The sequence below is a fragment of the Musca vetustissima genome, unplaced genomic scaffold, assembly GCF_032173495.1.
Source record: "Musca vetustissima isolate MV318-11 ecotype Yass unplaced genomic scaffold, APGP_CSIRO_Mvet_v1 utg14495, whole genome shotgun sequence".
NCBI classification, from domain to species: Eukaryota; Metazoa; Arthropoda; class Insecta; order Diptera; family Muscidae; genus Musca; species Musca vetustissima.
This window is the reverse complement of record NW_026879362.1, coordinates 35807-53915: the sequence shown is the minus strand read 5'-3', so window position 1 is coordinate 53915 and position 18109 is coordinate 35807. Positions and strand designations below refer to the sequence as shown.

Below are 18109 nucleotides of genomic sequence, written 5' to 3'. Positions count from 1 at the left end.
GGTTTCCTTCTTCATTTCTACAGGAAGATGTGCCTGCACCAAAGCCTTTGATTTGGTGTATTACCCGTTGGTAGAATTTTCGGACTTCATTCTGACTCCTGTATATCTCGATTTGCTCAGGCTCACGTTTTTCTTGTTCTTTCTTCTTTTTTCTGAAAACACGTTTCTCCTCTATCCTTTTCTCCCGATAGTTCTCCATCGCATTACGTGTTGCTACTGCCCGCAGGGTTGCCCTACACGCTGCGTTTTTCATATCAGTAGCATTACGACACTCCTGATCGTACCACGTATTTCTTGATGGTGGTCTTTGGTATCCAGGACCATCAGGCGTATATAAAAATTTTTTTTTTTGCAAAGACCATCAAGTTTAGAAATTTGTAAATGACCTTGGAGCTTCAATATTTTAAAACATTTTTTTCTCAAGGGTCGATCAATACCCCACATAACATATGTTTTTATTGATGTTTACATTTCTCCATATTTTTTTTATTTACTTATTTTTATTTATTATTTTTATTTTCGTTTTCAGTTGGAATCCACATCATCAGATGGTCTACGCATTTTGAATATCAATAATGTTACCTTGGCCCACAGCGGTGAAGTTCAGTTGGTCGTAACACATCCCGGTAAACCGTATTCGAGTCAAAAGGCATATACCACTTTAGCGGTGATACCGAACAACAACAAAACACCCGCAGCAACAACAACGAAACAACACAACGACATCATTGTTGTTGACGAAAGGGCACAACAATTGTTTGCTCTTGAACCCCTTGATGATCAACAACAAGAGGAGCACCAACAACAGCAGCAAGACCAAGAGTGTGAGGTCTCCTCCAATGATCATCTTAATGATCATCCGCATCAACATCATCGTCAACTCCAACAGCCAGCTTGTATTTTAGAAGGTCCACAAGACTGCACCGCCCTAATTGGTGGCTGTGTCCGCTTGTCCGTGATCTATGAAGGATTGCCAAAACCACAAATTGTTTGGTATAAGGCGGTAAGTAAAAAATGACAACAACACCTTATGGAATTTTCAATTTCTATTTTTAAAATGTAATTATTATTTATTACTATTGTTGTTATTGTTGTGAGGTAATAAGTTTCCTATCTCGATATCTATCTTTGGTTAGGAACATCTGATTTTATGGCCATTGCCATTTTCTGTTTTCCTCCAGAGCTAGCCAATGACGTCAAAGTAAAAAACGCAGCTCATTAATATGTATCTGTTTTGTTGTTGTTGTAATTAGCCACATGTCATACCAGATACCGATACTGAAAGGTGGTTGTTTTAACCATTTTTGGCAAAGTTTTTTTTCCAGCGGATAAGTAAAACATCTTGATAGGGTATTTCATACTTGGCCATTGTTTTAGATTATTTATATCTTGGTCCAGGCCTACACACGGAATGTTAGCTGGTGTTAATCTGTGGTGTTAACCTATCTGTCTGCCTAATTTGCGATCTTTTGTATCTCCCCAAAAGATAATGGGTGTTATTGACAATAGAGGCGGAAAACAAACAAAAAAAATACCTTTGCAGTAACCGTGCCTGTGGGGTCATAAATCGTAACTTTTGTTTCAATTTTTTTTTCGTATTTGCAACAAACACTTGAGGTTTTTAAATAGTACATCACGATTTTGCAAATGAAGGTTAACTACGAAACAAAAAATAATTGAAGACATTTTTCACAGTCCATCAAAAGTAGATTTTGTAAAAAAATATTTTCTGAACGAACAAACTGGAGTTAATTGTTATAATATTATTTTTCAAATTACCACCAGTCGAAGATTTTTTAAAAATCTAACTAAGTCGTAGATTTTTAAAGAAATATTTTTCAAAGTTACCTGGTGGTAACTACTACTTTTCTAGAATCCCACGAGTTGTGAATATCTGGTCTATGGTGGATTTCCCAAGTCCAATAATGTTATTATTGAGAATTTCCAGGTCTTCTTATCTTAGAAAAGAAACACACAGATAAACTTCCGACGAGATTTTTTATTAATATTTACAGCAAGACAATTCAATAGAGACAAACATTCCAAATATTTATAACGACAAACAATACCGAAATATGTATAAGGCAAGGAATACTACGTTACAATAAATTATTTCAATATGCAGAGGCTACTATGTTACTCTTACAATTGTGTTGCATATTTTCAACATTCCTTCTCAACTCGATTTTACTTTCATAAACAAGGTCTATTTTTTCTTTATTATTACTTCAAATATATGTAGGCTTTTTCAGAAAACGTTGTAGACTTTGAATGTCGTTGTATTCCACCATAGGTCCCTTTGGAGGGAACTTCAATTCAGACATCTTTTGAATATACGCATCTTCTTTTGTTACCCCATTTGCATACTAAGTGCCAAGTATCGCCTTTCATTTCAGAATCATATTCTACCTTCATAGATGCCTGTTTCTCATTTTCTGATGTTTCAACACCACATATTCTTACTGCATTTTCTTCATTGTACAGCTTTCGTGGTCTTCCTTTGCCTCCATCACATACAATTCGAGATCTTCCTGGCCTTTTTCTTAAAGGCTCGATTTCACTATTATTGGCATGTTGAACATTTTCCGCTGGTTCACGTTGTCCCGGTGTACCTTCTAATTCATTTGCCTGAGTTTCTCCAGCTACCACATTTTCTTCTCGTTCTTGAGAATAATTTACTGGCTCACATTCGCTCGTTTCAACATCTTGATTTGACACTTCATTTCTCAATTCTTGATAATCTTGAGAATAGGGTTCCACACAGATCTTCCCTTTTGCACACGTTATCGGGTCACTCAGTTCCTTTGTATTATTTCTACGTACCGTTTTCTTCTTTATAATTTCCTTCAAGCAGCTAAAATTAACATGTTCATATCGATTATGCCATTTATTGCCTCCCCGTTAGCTCTTGAAGTATTATAACATTTATTTTGTGTTCTCCGTGTGCCGCGGTTATTATACACTTGCGCTGGTCATCCCAAATCTTTACTGAATTCATCTCAAAAATTATTCTTGAGCCATTTTCTGTTTCTTTAGACACCGATATAAAATTATGAGGTGTGGACGTAACGTGTAGGTCATTCTTGAAAGTTACGTTTATTTCTCCTATAAATACGTCTCCACGACCTAGAGCTTTCACATTTGTATTGTTCGGCAATATAACAACTTCGCACACTGCATAAATGACTGGTCGCTCCACTATCAATGCAACAATCATGTTTAATAATATTCTCCTTTTTGCTTTTGCTATTGGGTCCCATTAACCGTGTCATGAGGCAGGAACTTTTTTCCCCTTTCATAGGTTGCGTACACTTAGCTGCAAAATGTCCTGGCTGACCACAGTGTAGCATTTCTTGACAAATTTCTTCTTATCTGTGTTCTTGTACATTTTCTGTTTCCTAAACTGTTTTTCTCTCATTGCACTTGCTCACTCATCATTGGCAGCTCTTTCTGCTTCATCTTGTCTTGCCCCTTCTTCCAATAACTTCACCTTTAAGGCACTGAATGTAGGCAGCTTGATAGCAGAATTAAATCCAAAATCTCGCCCGGCAACTGAACTTCATCTTTATTCAGATTCTCACAAATTGTACTAAATTCATTTAGATGATCCACCATCTTCCCTCCGACTTACAGCTTCATTGATAGAAGTTTCTTGAACAACATTATCTTCCTTGCAGGCCCCTTCGACTGATGCGTCTTATTCAACCTCATCTACGCTTCGCCGATTTGCAATCCTTTATATGATGAATTTGCGCCTTCCGGTTTTATCTCTCTTCCACATCTTTGTGTACTGGACATATGATGCTAAGGTTCAAATCATGTGACAATAGGCAAATTGTACGAATCAGTTGATGCATACTTCTAATCAGCCTTTTGTCATCCGTACTTTAATAGTTCTGCTGGTAACCCAACGTCACCTGTTGCTTTATTATTCTTCAGCCGATTGAATGCTATTCTAATCACATATAGACTAGGTGGTCCAATGGTATTTTATTGATTCTGGAGAATTTTCATTGCCGCCACAACATTTTGCTTCCAGATTCTCTTCTAACTAAGTTGTACTTGGCGATAACTGATCAATATGCAAACTGTGCCTTTGGAATGTTTAGGTTAGGTTTTTGCTTGGCATAAAAAGATGACACCGCTTGACAATTGATTGGTTGATATTTATAACGGTTGATAGTTGTCGGAATTGTACTTTGATTCCAATAATTGCATGAGAAAAATTCGTATAATTTAATTATTTGTTACAATTCCATCGCTTGTACGCCTGTCGACTTCAAATGATGATCAGGCCCAGATTTGCTTTCACGTGGATGCCACAAGATTCCCTCATAACATAGCCATTACTGTCGCTGAATATGTCGATATGCTTTTATAGATATGGAGTTTAATTCGATGCCGATATTCCCCATCGACGCAGTTTAATTTATAGATCTTTCGATTTTTTTTCTCTTAAACACTCCAACAGCTTTCTCATCTGCTTGCGCAGGTATTGATGCTCCCAACTCGTATAACTGCCCGGATAGTATCAACGTCTTGTAGAGTGAGAGTTTGGTTCTGCGAGAGATGGACTTGTTTCTTCTCTTTCTTCTCTTGAGAGCATAGATCTTCCACAAAGCTTTCATACATCACCTTGATCCATTCGTTTCCTGGCATCTTCTTTTTTCATCATTCTTTCTTCGTTACATTTGAATCTTATGATCTAACTGAAAGTCGGTAATCAAGTATATGATTGCATTTTGACAAAGATGATGCGAATCTAAACAAATCTACTACAGCTCGGCCAACCTGACGGTTGTGACCGACTTGGTCACCTACTAATTATACTACTTACATTCTACTATATACAATATAATATAATTTAATATTGGTAAGGACAGCCCTAGGTGCCCCTAGCTGAGTCTTCAGATTTCCAAGGTCTTGTATTGCCGGCTTCAATTACTCCATCGTAAGGTATTTGTGTGATCTGGCAGTTTTCTATATCTGTTATCACTTTACTCAATTCATAAGAACGTCTTTATTTCGGCACTAACTTTTATTGGTCCATTTCGTATCACTACAAAGTCACCTGCTTTATATGTATTAACAACGCTCCCTTTTGCCTTAGACCGTTGCTCGCTATATGCCTGAGACCTCGCAATTGCAGTCTCTGCGTTGTCTCGTATGTCCTGAATACCCTCTAGTAATGCTGCCATCTACCGTTGCTAAAAACAATGCCTCCTTGAATTTGCATGTAGTGGTTGGTGTCCTTGCTTATGTATGGTTGTCATTTTTCATTGGGTGGCGGTATCTCCTGTCATTTCTATTTGGTATTATTCTCATGAGTTGATATTGGTACCGAGTTTGGTTATTCGAATGACAGGGAACTTCGGAATTTCCCCTATGGCTATTGCAAAATGTTCGCCAAGAATTGATTTGTCGGAGGCAATAACGAAGTCTATATCAGCCAGGGTCCTTGTTTTTGTCTAGATCATGGCTGCTACAATATTGCGATGATTTTTCCCCTTTTATTCCAGCACTAGGTGGTGGACCTGTCATCTGGCATTGCCTAGAAAAAACATCTTCATGAATTTGTATTGCAATGGTTGTAATCCTTGTTTATTCTGTGTTATTTTCCTCTAGGTGGCGCTATCTACTGTCATTTATATTTTGTTTTATGTTTATGTTGATTCCAAGTTGGTTTTTAGAATGCCAGGAGTATTTGGATGCATTTTGGACGCAGGGGGATAAAAGTCTTTTTTTACAAATATTTGAAAAATATATAAATGATTTTTTTCTTCCCATCGGTTTGTAGTCTGAAATCCCATCAACTGCCCTAACCAACCTCAACCTCCAAAATATAGCCTGTCATAGGTGGTGAGGCTGCCATCTACCGTTACCTAGACACAACGCCTCATTGAATGTTTGTGCAGTGGTTGATGTCCTAGCCTATTTTTGGTTTCAATGTCCCTAGAGGAACATTATCTCCTATCATTTCTATTTTTTGTTATCCTAATGTGCTGATGCCGAGGTTGGTTTTTAGAATATCAGGGGGCTTCGGAATGTTCCCTTTCGTCTAGTTATGGAAAATTTTAGCCAAAAGTAGATTTGCTGAGAAAATTTGTCTGTCCCAGGTGGCGGGACAGACAATATATCGCCATATATCGTTGCCTAGCACCAAAGCCTTCTTGAATTTGTGTGTGCAATGGTTGTAGTCCTAGCTCGTTTAGTATTGTCATTTTTCTCTGGGTGGAGCTATCTCCTCTCATCACTATTTAGTGATGCAATTGACTTAAAAGTAGGACGCTTTTACCCAGCGAGTTTAGCGTTTAGAAATATTAGAAAACTACAAATTATTGTTCTTACGTTGGGATTCAAACACAGGACTCATCGCGTTGTAGTCTGATACACTGCACTAAGCCACTCCAAATCCCCGAATTAACCGTTTGTAAATATTCCAAAAGACAAACTGCCATAGTTGGTGAGGCTGCCATCTATCGTTACCTGGAAACAACGCTTCATTGAATGTTTGTTTCCTTAGTGTTGCCATTTTCCTCTTGGAGGCACTATTTCTTGTCATTTCGATTTTGAGTTATCCTCAAGTGCTGAGGGCGAGATTGGTTATTACAATATCAGGTGGCTTCAATTGTCTTCCATTTAGTGGGAATACAATAATTTTTTAGGGATATTCGAAAACCTCTTTGAAAGACTTTTTCCCACAATTCCGAGGAATAACAGTTTTTAAATATTTTCCCAAGGTTTTTGGCCAGAATATCTAGACAAATGGGATATTTGCCAACAATAAAAAACACAAAAGATGAAACCCATCAATTAAAATGCAATTTTTAAAATTTAGGTCTAAAGAAACCGTTTAGAAAGCAATTAATATTCAGCGGAATCGGTTGGACTAGAATGCATGCTAGGCAAGTGGTGGTTTTGGCGTTAAATTTTATTGTTGTCAGCAACAAACAGCAATCAATTATTGTAAACGTTTTTTGTTGATGTGTCCTATAATGTATGCGTGTTCGGCTAGAGACTATTCAAACATATGTAAAGACAGGCATAGCCATAGGCCTCATCTCCGAACCTCCTCTCCCCGTGTTCCAAACTAGATAACAACAAATATATTCCATTATTATTAGTATTCACATTAGCCAGCCAGAATAACCATTGGATCTCAACATCGTGTCACGATCAGAGGTTGCGGTAAGGCAACGTAATAGCATTTCGATGATGTTGTTGCAAACCGCAAAACAATAACGACACACATTTTTTTCGAAGGAAACAAAAAACAACAACTCAAAACACACAATGTATTTTTTTTTAATTTTTTTCCAAACTAAAAATAATAAAAACAATTTGCTAAACCATAATTTATAAATAATTTAACCTAATTTGTCTATTTTTTATTTTTTCAGAGCCGCCGCATTATGGAAACATCAAATACAATTATCAACACCTCATCCCGCAAATCGATATTACAGATTTCCGATATCGACACCGATGACAGTGGCAAATATTCGGTAGAAGTTATGAATGAATTTGGTGCCGATATAGCCTCGGCCTCAGTGGCCGTTGAGGGACCACCTGAGCCGCCCAGTGGCAAGCCAAGTATTTCCCAAGGTCCGGATCGCGTGGCGATTGCATGGTGTGGTCCACCATATGATGGTGGTTGTATGATAACTGGATTTATGTAAGTGTATAGTGAAGGGTATTTGTCATATACAAATAAAAAAAATTCAACGATGTTTATAAAGTAGCGCCCAATAGGCGTAAAATTTTTAAATAACCAATTCCATGATCAAATTAAATTTCGACGGTTATCGAATGATCATCGAACATATTTTCAATATGACCAAACATTTCTTGTACAAAATCTTGTAAAGTGGCGCCCAACGGTAGGTAGAGCCATTATTAGAAGGAATTGGGGGTACGAATATAATTGAATATCCAAAAATTTTCTTACATTGAATTTTGTCAAGTACTGGCCCACAGAAGATAAATCTCTAATATTTCGGATAAAGTGGTGCCCAACGGTAGTCAGATCGATTATTAGTAAGGAATGATATATTTGAATATCCAAAAATGTTCTTACATTGAATTTTGTAATGGGCTGACCAATAGAAGATGAAGATCAGATAAGTAAAAGATTCAGAATGCTCTAATATTTCAGATAAAGTGGCGCCCAATGGTAGGCACAGACATAACTGATATCATCCATTATCAGTTGGTGGATATCGGATGATCATCGATATACAATTTTTCAATGTGACCACACGTTTCTTGTATAGAATTTTGTAAATTGGCGCCCAACTGTAGACAGAGCCATTATTAATAAGGAATGGGGGGGGTACGAATATAATTGAATATCCAAAAATTTTCTTACATTGAATTTTGTCAAGTACTTGCCCACAGAAGAGGAGGATCTGATAATAAAAGATTCTTAAATCTCTAATATTTCGGATAAAGTGGCGCCCAACGGTAGGCAGATCCATTATTAGTAAGGAATAATATATATGAATATCCAAAAAATTTCTTACATTGAATTTTGTAACGGGCTGACCAACAGAAGATGAAGATCAGATAAGTAAAAGATTCGGAATACTCTAATATTTCAGATAAAGTGGCGCCCAATGGTAGGCACAGACATAAATGATATCATCCGTTATCAATCGGTGGATATCGGGTGATCATCGAACAATTTTTCAATATGACCAAACGTTTCTTGTATAGAATCTTGTAAAGTGGCGCCCAACGGTAGGCAGATACATTATTGATAAGGAATTTGGGGGCTACGAATTCAATTGGGTATCTAAACATTTTCTTGCATTGAATTTTGTAATGGGGTCACCAACAGAAAATGCAGATCAGATAAGTAAAAGATTCTGAATGCTCTTAATACTAATTTTGGATAAAGTGGCGCCCAACGGTAGGCACAGACATAACTGATATCATCTGTTTTTAATACGAAAATAATTTCAAAATGAAAACATTAATTGCACAATATATGAAGATCGACTGGTTCGAACTGGTTTATGGGAATTTGGACTAGGGCTAAGCATTTTGGTTTTTACTCGAAAAACACCCTGAAATACTTTTTCAATTCCGACAAATTAATATTTCTGGTAAAGTGGTGGGCACAGACATTACTGATAAGAGATGAGCACGAAAATAATTTCAATATGAAAAGATTGCATTTTCTAATGCGGTAAGGTAGATGAAGATCAGCTAGGCCGAACTCAGTTTGGGAAATTAAGCTAGTACCTTGAACATACCTATCTAGGAACATAAGCTTATATCGAAAATGTTCTGTGAAGAAGTTATAATTTCAATATGAGAACTTTTCTCCGAATTTAAGTGGTACTTAGCGTTAGACGAAGATCGTATAAATAACGAAAATATCTTGAAAAGTGGCGCCCAACGATGGGCACAGACAATACTAATAACGGATAAGTATTAATTAAGGTAGGAAAAATCTCTGAAGTGGCGCTTATGGTTAGACGAAGATCGGATAAATAATGAATATATATTGAATGTCTAATATTTCTTGTAAAGTGGCGCCCAACGGTGGGCACAGGCAATACTGCATTTAAGTGGCGCTTAGTGGATAAATAACAAAAAATACCCTGAATGGTCTAATGTTTCTTGGAAAGTGGCGCCCAACGGTAGGCACAAGCATTACTGATAACGGATAAGTGTTAATTGAAATAGGAAAATTAGGCAAGGTGCTTAATCATTGTTTGGGGGCTATGTAGAAACTTGGCCTTATATTGAAAATGTTCTGTGTGGAAACCTTAATATTTAGTGTAATGTGGCGCCCAACGGTAGGTAAATACACCAGATTAGTACCACCACATTCAAAATACATATGATCGATCAGGACTTTTTATATGTGGGCAATTTGTTCTCGGAAGAAAACGAAGTACCAGGCTACAGACAAAGAGGTTTAAACTTTGGTCCAGATCGTTGAATATACTGAAAATGAAGCGTAAACTGGGACTGTATAAAAACATGGACTTGTGCTAAAAATGTTCTGTGACGAAGTTATTTACCCAAAAAGTTGGTAAAAGGTCCCTGAAATCACTTCGTAAGACAAAAATAAAGGTACCCATATTCTTCACTAGGACCATCGATCGATATTTATAGGTTTTTGCTAAGATTTACCTCAATAATCGAAGTTTTATTTGGGCTGTAGGGACTTGAACCATTTGGCTACCCAATGCTTTCTCAGCAAATTATTCCTCAGTTCCTGCTTATTAAACACAAGCTCCAAATGGCGCCCAACAGTAGCCAAACAATTATCATATCAGATAAGCAACTACAATTTTCCTCAAAACTAACAAAATGTGTTGTGGTATCGAATCATGAAATGTGGCGCCCAAATGGCGCCCAACAGTAATCCAATTTTTTTTCATAGCAGATGAGCAACTAAAATTTTTCTCCAAACTAGGCAAATGTGTTGTGGTATCCTATCGTGAAATGTGGCGCCCAACAGTTTTTATATTCTTGTTATGAAATTTTCTTTACTATACTGATAACAAATTCCCCCTAATTTTCATACAGCATTGAACGACAACAATTGGATCCAAATGCCCCGTCCCTTGAAGAACAAGAAAACGATGCCGATTGGCTGGAAATTGCCAGCGTTGTGGATTCATTGGCCTATACCGTGAAAAATTTAAAACCACTCTTTACCTATCGGTTTCGTGTAAGAGCGGAAAATATACATGGACGCAGTGAGCCAGGCTTACCCAGCGATCCAGTACATATTGCGGATGAAACTGAAGAAGATTCCACAGAAGGTAAGCTGCCCAAACTTCTCTTTTTCTGTTAACCCTTTACTAATAAGAAATTTATATTTTGTCTAGACTTCCAAAGGCCAATATCCATTAAATCTGGCGGTGATTTCAAGGATCGTTTTCAAATTCTCGAAGAATTGGGCAAGGGTCGTTTCGGTGTTGTCTACAAAGTCCAGGAGAAGGAGGATCCCAAACGTATTTTGGCTGCTAAAATGATTAAATGTATTAAATCGAAGGATCGTGTTAAAGTCCAGGAAGAGATTTCCATAATGAAATCATTGAAACATCCCAAACTGCTGCAATTGGCTGCATCGTTCGAGAGTCCGCGTGAAATTGTAATGGTCATGGAATAGTAAGTATTGGAGGCTTGAATTTGATTTTTAATTTATTTAATCGGAAATGGTATGAGACCTTGTAAGCGATCGCAAATCCCGATATACAGTGCCAGATTTCCTATAGAGGTATTTCTTCATATTCAGTTTGCATCAAGTGGTATCATTACTTCGGTTAGACTTCCTCAGGTCAATTTTGCCTTTGGAATGTTGTTACTTCTCTGCCAACTCCATGACATTTTTAAGGCAGCCAGCTCCCACATCGTCACACGAATCTACATCTTTGGCTAAATCACTACATAACTGTAAAATTAATGTCATTGTTTGTCTCTCTTCCTCACAGCATTACTGGCGGCGAATTATTCGAACGCGTGGTGGCCGATGATTTTACCCTCACCGAACGTGATTGCATATTGTTTGTGCGCCAGGTTTGCGAAGGAGTTGCCTATATGCACAGCCAATCGATTGTGCATTTAGATTTGAAACCCGAAAATATTATGTGTAAGACACGAACATGCCACCAGATTAAAATTATTGATTTCGGTTTGGCTCAGCGTCTGAATACCGGCTCGCCTGTGCGAGTTCTTTTCGGTACACCGGAATTTATATCACCTGAAATTATTAGCTATGAACCGATTGGTTTTCAATCGGATATGTGGAGTGTGGGTGTAATATGTTATGTGCTGTAAGTAGGACTTCGATGATACGATTTGAGAGAGATATATTTTAATTATTTGGATTTCAGTTTATCTGGCCTGTCACCATTTATGGGTGATACTGATGTCGAGACCTTTTCCAATATTACCCGTGCCGAATATGATTTCGATGATGAGGCCTTTGATTGTGTTTCCCAACTGGCCAAGGATTTCATATCGAATTTGCTGATACATCGCAAAGAAGATCGTTGGACAGCAGAGCAGTGCCTAGAATCGCCATGGTTGAAACAGGGTCATTATGATGAAAATCTGGGCAATAAGAAAATCTGCACCGATAAGCTTAAGAAGTTTATTATACGCCGCAAATGGCAAGTAAGTATTGGAGGAATTTTTTGTTACCAATTGCTAACCTACTCGGCATGAATTTGTTATTGTTGATGTTATTTTTGCCAGTTTTAATGGCTTAGTCATTTAAATTGTTAACATGTGTTTTGTTCCGCTATCTGTTTTGTTTTTTGTTTGCTTATGTTTTTCTTTTCGTTTGCTTTGGCTAATTTTTGTTCGCAATGGCTTAGAAAACTGGTAATGCTATCAGAGCTTTAGGCCGCATGGCTACCTTATCAGCTTCTAGACGCAATTCCGCTGTCTCAACCACCACGAGTGCAGCTGGTGGTAGCAGCCCCAACAGTCCACGACCTTCAATTTCGGGTATGTCATCCATGTTCAGCGCGAACCAAACACTTCAATCGGCTCCCATGGGATCACTGCACGAAGAAGATGATGATTTTAGTATTGAATTGCCCGCTGTTGTCCATCAAGACATACCGAGACGCAGTCCTAAGGTGGTGACCAAATCTCAGTGTAGTGAACGCAGTGATTCCGGTTACAGTGAATGTTCCAACTGCAGTGCCTCGGGTTCGCTGCAGTGTCAATGTGCCAATAACAAGGATAGTGTGGATCATGCCAATGCCAGTGATTTATTACAAGATCTCTCCATTTCCGTACCCCATGATTTGTTGAAATTGAAACTCGAAGAAATTGCCCATCAGGCGGATCACAATATTGAGGAGGTTAAACTGGAATTGGTGGTACCAACAATCAGCCAGAAACAAATTCCTCAACTCGATGCAAATCAGAATGAATTGAAGCCGTTGCTGGAAATACCCGAGAAAGATCCGCCACATACCATTACCGTCATCGAAGATGTTGAAGTACTTAACACCTCTCCCTCTGGTCCGATTATTATGCGTTCCGATTTTACCAATACCATACAAATGCGTAAAAAATCCCTTGAGAATAGTTTACTTAAAGAGAAGCCTAAAGTCACGAGTAAATCACCGCTCTATGAAAAATCCGGTAAGGTTAATATGTTGCGCAATAAATTCTCCTGTATGGAACAGCAAGTGAGTAGTGGCGCCCAACATCAAACGACAGCTGTTAAAAGTAAAGATTGCATGGATGTTTTAAAGCTAAAGCGTAAAGTTATAAATGAAGCTTGTCTTAAACAAAGTAATTTGTCTTTCTCTCCTCAATCTTTTTCACAAATTAATTAAATATTCTGTCATTCTTTTCTTAGCAAACTCAGCCAGCCATCCAACATCCTCAGCCTCCTCAACACACTCAACTTCATTGCCCAGCTCACCAATACCAGCACGCAAGACGACGTATCCGTTTACTACGTTCCGGCTAAGCGAACGTGTACGCGAGGTAACCGATCGTCTGGCCCAACAACAAACCGTCTGCACCGAGGCTAGACGAACACAAATCTTAAATCGAAATAAATAATGAAAAAAATAACACCCTGAAAGTATCGATAATAATGTATTTTTCTCATCGTCTTTTTTTACCAGTTTATAATCATGTTTTGTTTTTTATTTAAATAATCTTTACATTGTAGTTTTTTAAATTAAGTGCAAGTGCAAAAAAAAAACAATAATTAAAAATTATTTTAATAAGTATTTTTGTTGCAAAAAAAATTGGCATCGTTATAATTCTAGTTATTTTGTTTTTTTAATTTTATTTTAATATTTTATGATTATTCTTAATATTAAATATTTAAAAATATGTCGTGTTACACGCCCCCAAACATTTATCTCTTCCCCTATCCCCCACTTAAAAAAAAACATAAAACCATGTGAATGAAAATCATCATGAAAAATGAAACTCGAATATAATTTATGAAAATCTTATATACTAAATCAAAAAAAAATGTTCAATGTGTTTTATTTTTTGAAAAAAAAATAATTTAATAATATTCGTCTTAGAAATTAGAGTTGGAACGGAACGAACTAGTTCGCAGGAACGATGATACAAATAAAAACAATCGGTACTAGTTCCATTTATTTTGTTTAACTAGTTCTTTTTGCTTCAGTAGTAGTTCGATTATTTGGATATGTATTTCGCTTCATTTAGATATTCTTGTTCAATGAACCATGGAACTGAAGCAACTGATTGTCGGAATATTAATGATGGAAATCTGAGCACCTTGAAAAAAATTAAAAATTCCACGCCTACTGAGGTCCTTGAAAATAAAATTTTTAATAAAATCCACGCCTATTGAGGCCCTTGAAAACAAAATCTGAAAGAAATACATGCCTTTTGAAGCCCTTGAAAAATATTTTTTAAAAAATCCAAGGCATGAAAGGTCCTTAAAAAATAATTTTTAAAAAAAATACGCCTATTGAGCCACTTGAAAACAAAATGTTAAAAAAAATCAACGCCTATTGAGGCCCTTGCAAAATAAATTTAAAAAAATCCACTCCTATAAATATTTTTTCGGGGTAATTATCCTGTAATCAATATCGGTTCACATTAGTCATCATTGTTTTCTTTTAATTAAAGCTAGCATTCAAAAACTGCTAATTATTTAATACTAGCACGCAGATCCAAATTGTACTATATTTAGTAGGGGAGAGGGGGGCACCTTTGAACGTGGGGCACCTTTGAACAGCGCCCAAAAAATCTTGGTTTAATATTTTTCCGACCCGCAACCACAATTTGTAAACTATTTGGTACCATTTAATACTTTTGTTTCTATAATTAAGAATTTCCCTAACTGTTTGAATCCTACACTCCAACAGTAATTTTATTTCAAAAAATCTTGAGTCCTGCTCTATCCGTACCATTTAGTACACACAAGTACTATGCTTCCATATCTCATCCATCCAGCTCTCTCCGTTCATCTAAATCCAAAGTGTACCAAATCTAGTACCGTTTAGAACTTTTCGTACACATAAATACGAATTTCCAAAGATATCTCTATACCTCAATCTTCAACAGCAATATTAATTCCAAATTTCAGATTTTCAGCTCTATCCGTTCTCCCAAAATCCAAATTGTACTAAATTTAATACCATTTAGTACTTTTCGCACCAATAAGTAAGAATTTCCTAAACTACCTAAATCCTACACTCCAACAGCCATTTTAATTACCAATTTAAAGACACCTAAATCCAACTTGCACCAAATTTAGTACCATTTAGTACTTTTCGTACACATAAGTACGATTTTTTAAAGCTGCCTTTATCCTGTACTCCAATAGTAGTTCTAATTCAGATTTTCTGGCTTCCATCTCATTTAAACGCAAATAGTACTAAATTTAGTACCATTTTGTACTTTTTATATAAATATGTACTAATTTCATAAACCATTTCCATACATCAACACCACTTCCCAACCTTTATTCCATATAAAATTTCAAGATTCTTGCTATATATGTTCAATATATCTACAATTAGAACTAAATTTAGTAAAGTTTAGTACTTTTCGTACACTTTTAGGCCGAATTTCCAAATACCCTTTTGTACATCTTTCTAACATTCTATCAGTGACCCACAATCAGTGGGTCAGTCAGTCACTCACTCACTTAACACTAAGCTCTTTTATCCAATTTTATGTAATAATAAATATTTGAATTTTGTTTTTTAATAAATTTAAAATATTGACTCACCTTTTGCCTGCTTCAGGAACTGCAATTTTGCCATTTTTTGTTAATATTTTTGTTAAATTTTATTTTTATTTATTACCGATTTTTTTTTATTTTATTATAAATTATAATATTATTTTTTAACTCACTTTTTTGCTTTAGTTTCAATTTAACACAAAAACTCAACAGTTTACCTCATTTTCTTTCTTTACATTATTTACGTTTATCCTTTTCTTTTAATATTCATGACATTTCAACTCTTTCACGCACTCGCAAACTTCGGCATGCCTTTTAGGCGTGTTTTCTATGGCCGACCAAACAACATAACACACTAAACAAATTTTTTACTGACACACACACACAACCGACGGAAATCACAACGATTTTAAACATAGCCGACAACCATTTGCAATTTGTTGCATCCGTTTCTGTACGTTCTTGTTTCACACAAAACCCACAGAAATTTGCCAAATTTTCTTTTCATTTATTTACTCATAAATACACTGTATTCGATTCGAATTTTATTTAATTCAACATTGGCATTAACTGGTAAACACTTTTCAACAATTATAATAACATAATCTTTATTATAAACGCAATAATTTCACAACTAAATTTGCACAATTGGGAAAACAGCTTCTTTCAGCTGCAAAAACGATCGAGAATGACAATAAATTTTCAATTTACAGTTAGACGAGAGAGATGATGCCAGATGATGAAGTGTGTAGCAAAAGAGCATTGCCAGCTGACAGTTAGTTTATAAGGTGCTTTAGATTATGGGATTTCATAGATTGGTATTTATGAAACACTATGAGGTGGTTGATATAGCAATATTTAAGAAATTTAGAAAATAAAAATTATTCAAATAATATTAAGAGATAAACTAAACAATGTTTAATAAAATATAAATATGAAATATTATTTTGAAGGATTGGTATAAAAAAAGGTTTCCAACAAGAAGTTAAGTTTTCCATTACTTTTGAAATATGTTTACAAGAAACTAAGCCCATACAATATATGGAACGGATGGAATATTCGCAATGAAAAATTAAAGAATTTAAGAAATATCGAGATAAACTCAAAAGTGTTTAAGAAAATATAAATATAGAATTCAATTTGATATTAGCATGATAAAATAATAAAGGGGTTTCCAACAAGAAATGAGGTTTAGCATTAATTTCGACATATTTTTAGAAGAAACTACGACTATACAAAATATGGAATGATTCAGCAATGCATTAAAAATTCACTACAAAATTGAAAACATCTTTAGTCACAATTGACAAAACTAAAAGTCGCCGTAAAGACATTGAAGGATAGTAAACATTTTTTCTGTTTAGAACTGGAATTAAATTTATTCAAAACCATTTGATTTCCATCTAAAAATTTTTAATGCAATTTTTATCTTTGGAATCGAACTAATCAGAAGGTAACAAAGGGTACTTTTCAAGAAACTATGAGTAGTTGAATTGTTTTCACAATGTGTTCGATTATTTAAAAGAATACGTTTTCCAAAAACTATAACCATATATACAAAAATAGCATGCCATTTTTTATTTAGTAAAATACTTTGCAGTAAAATATTAGGTTGGGGAAAAAGAAATTTATTATTTTTTCTCGTAAAGTATCGATCAAAATAATTTCAGATTTATGCTCGTTGAAAGGGTGATATTTTCCAGTGCCGGTCGTCGAAAATTTCTATAAAATCGTAGAAATTACCGAAGTTGACAGGCATGTCAGCAGTCGTAACATCGCCCGGGAGTTAAAAATCGATGATAAAACTGTTTTAAACCATTTACAATTGACCAGAAACGGCCAGAATTGACCAAGACAGGAGAGGTGTCGTTTTCCACCAGAACGACACTAGGCCACACACATCTACAGTGACTCGTCAGAAACTTCGGGAGCTTGGTTGGGAAGTTTTAATGCATTCCGGACTTAGCACCGAACCATTTATCGTATTTTTCTTGCATTGCAAAATTTCTTTAATGATAAAAAAATTGGTATCTAGGGTTGATTGCCAAAATCGACTGCCAATTTTTTTTTTTTTTTTGCAAATAGAGAGCAGGATTTCTATGAGAGAGGCATTATGAAGTTACCTTAAAATGGCAATAAATCATATAACAAAACGGTGCATATTTGGCCCAAATCGAACATTCCGAAGCATGTTAAATAAAGTCTTACAGTTCATATAAAAATAATGGATTTCTTTTTCTCAAACCTAATATTATAGTGTGGTTTAAGAAAATCGAAATATAAGAAGTACTACTTTTGAGTTCCCATTGTATAGCAAATCTCCCTACCATTTTCGTTATGTTGAAGATCCAAGCCCATCTTGCGATTCGTTCCTCAAAAATAGCATTTTTGGATTTGGTTATGCAAAATTTCATAAAACATGATTCTCGAAGCGTACTG

At 35.8% G+C, this 18109-nt stretch overlaps 1 protein-coding gene across 1 annotated transcript; it reads left to right on the top strand.

Annotated features, from left to right (window-relative positions):
• Window positions 1-874: 874 nt before the first annotated feature.
• Window positions 875-13566, top strand: LOC133324261 (myosin light chain kinase, smooth muscle-like). Its single transcript, XM_061533108.1, has 7 exons — window positions 875-1003; window positions 7401-7675; window positions 10546-10784; window positions 10851-11133; window positions 11457-11798; window positions 11859-12141; window positions 13346-13566. The coding sequence occupies exons 2-7, from the start codon at window positions 7413-7415 to the stop codon at window positions 13457-13459; spliced, it is 1524 nt and encodes a 507-aa protein (XP_061389092.1). The 5' UTR covers window positions 875-1003; window positions 7401-7412; the 3' UTR covers window positions 13460-13566.
• The last annotated feature ends 4543 nt before the right edge of the window (window positions 13567-18109 follow it).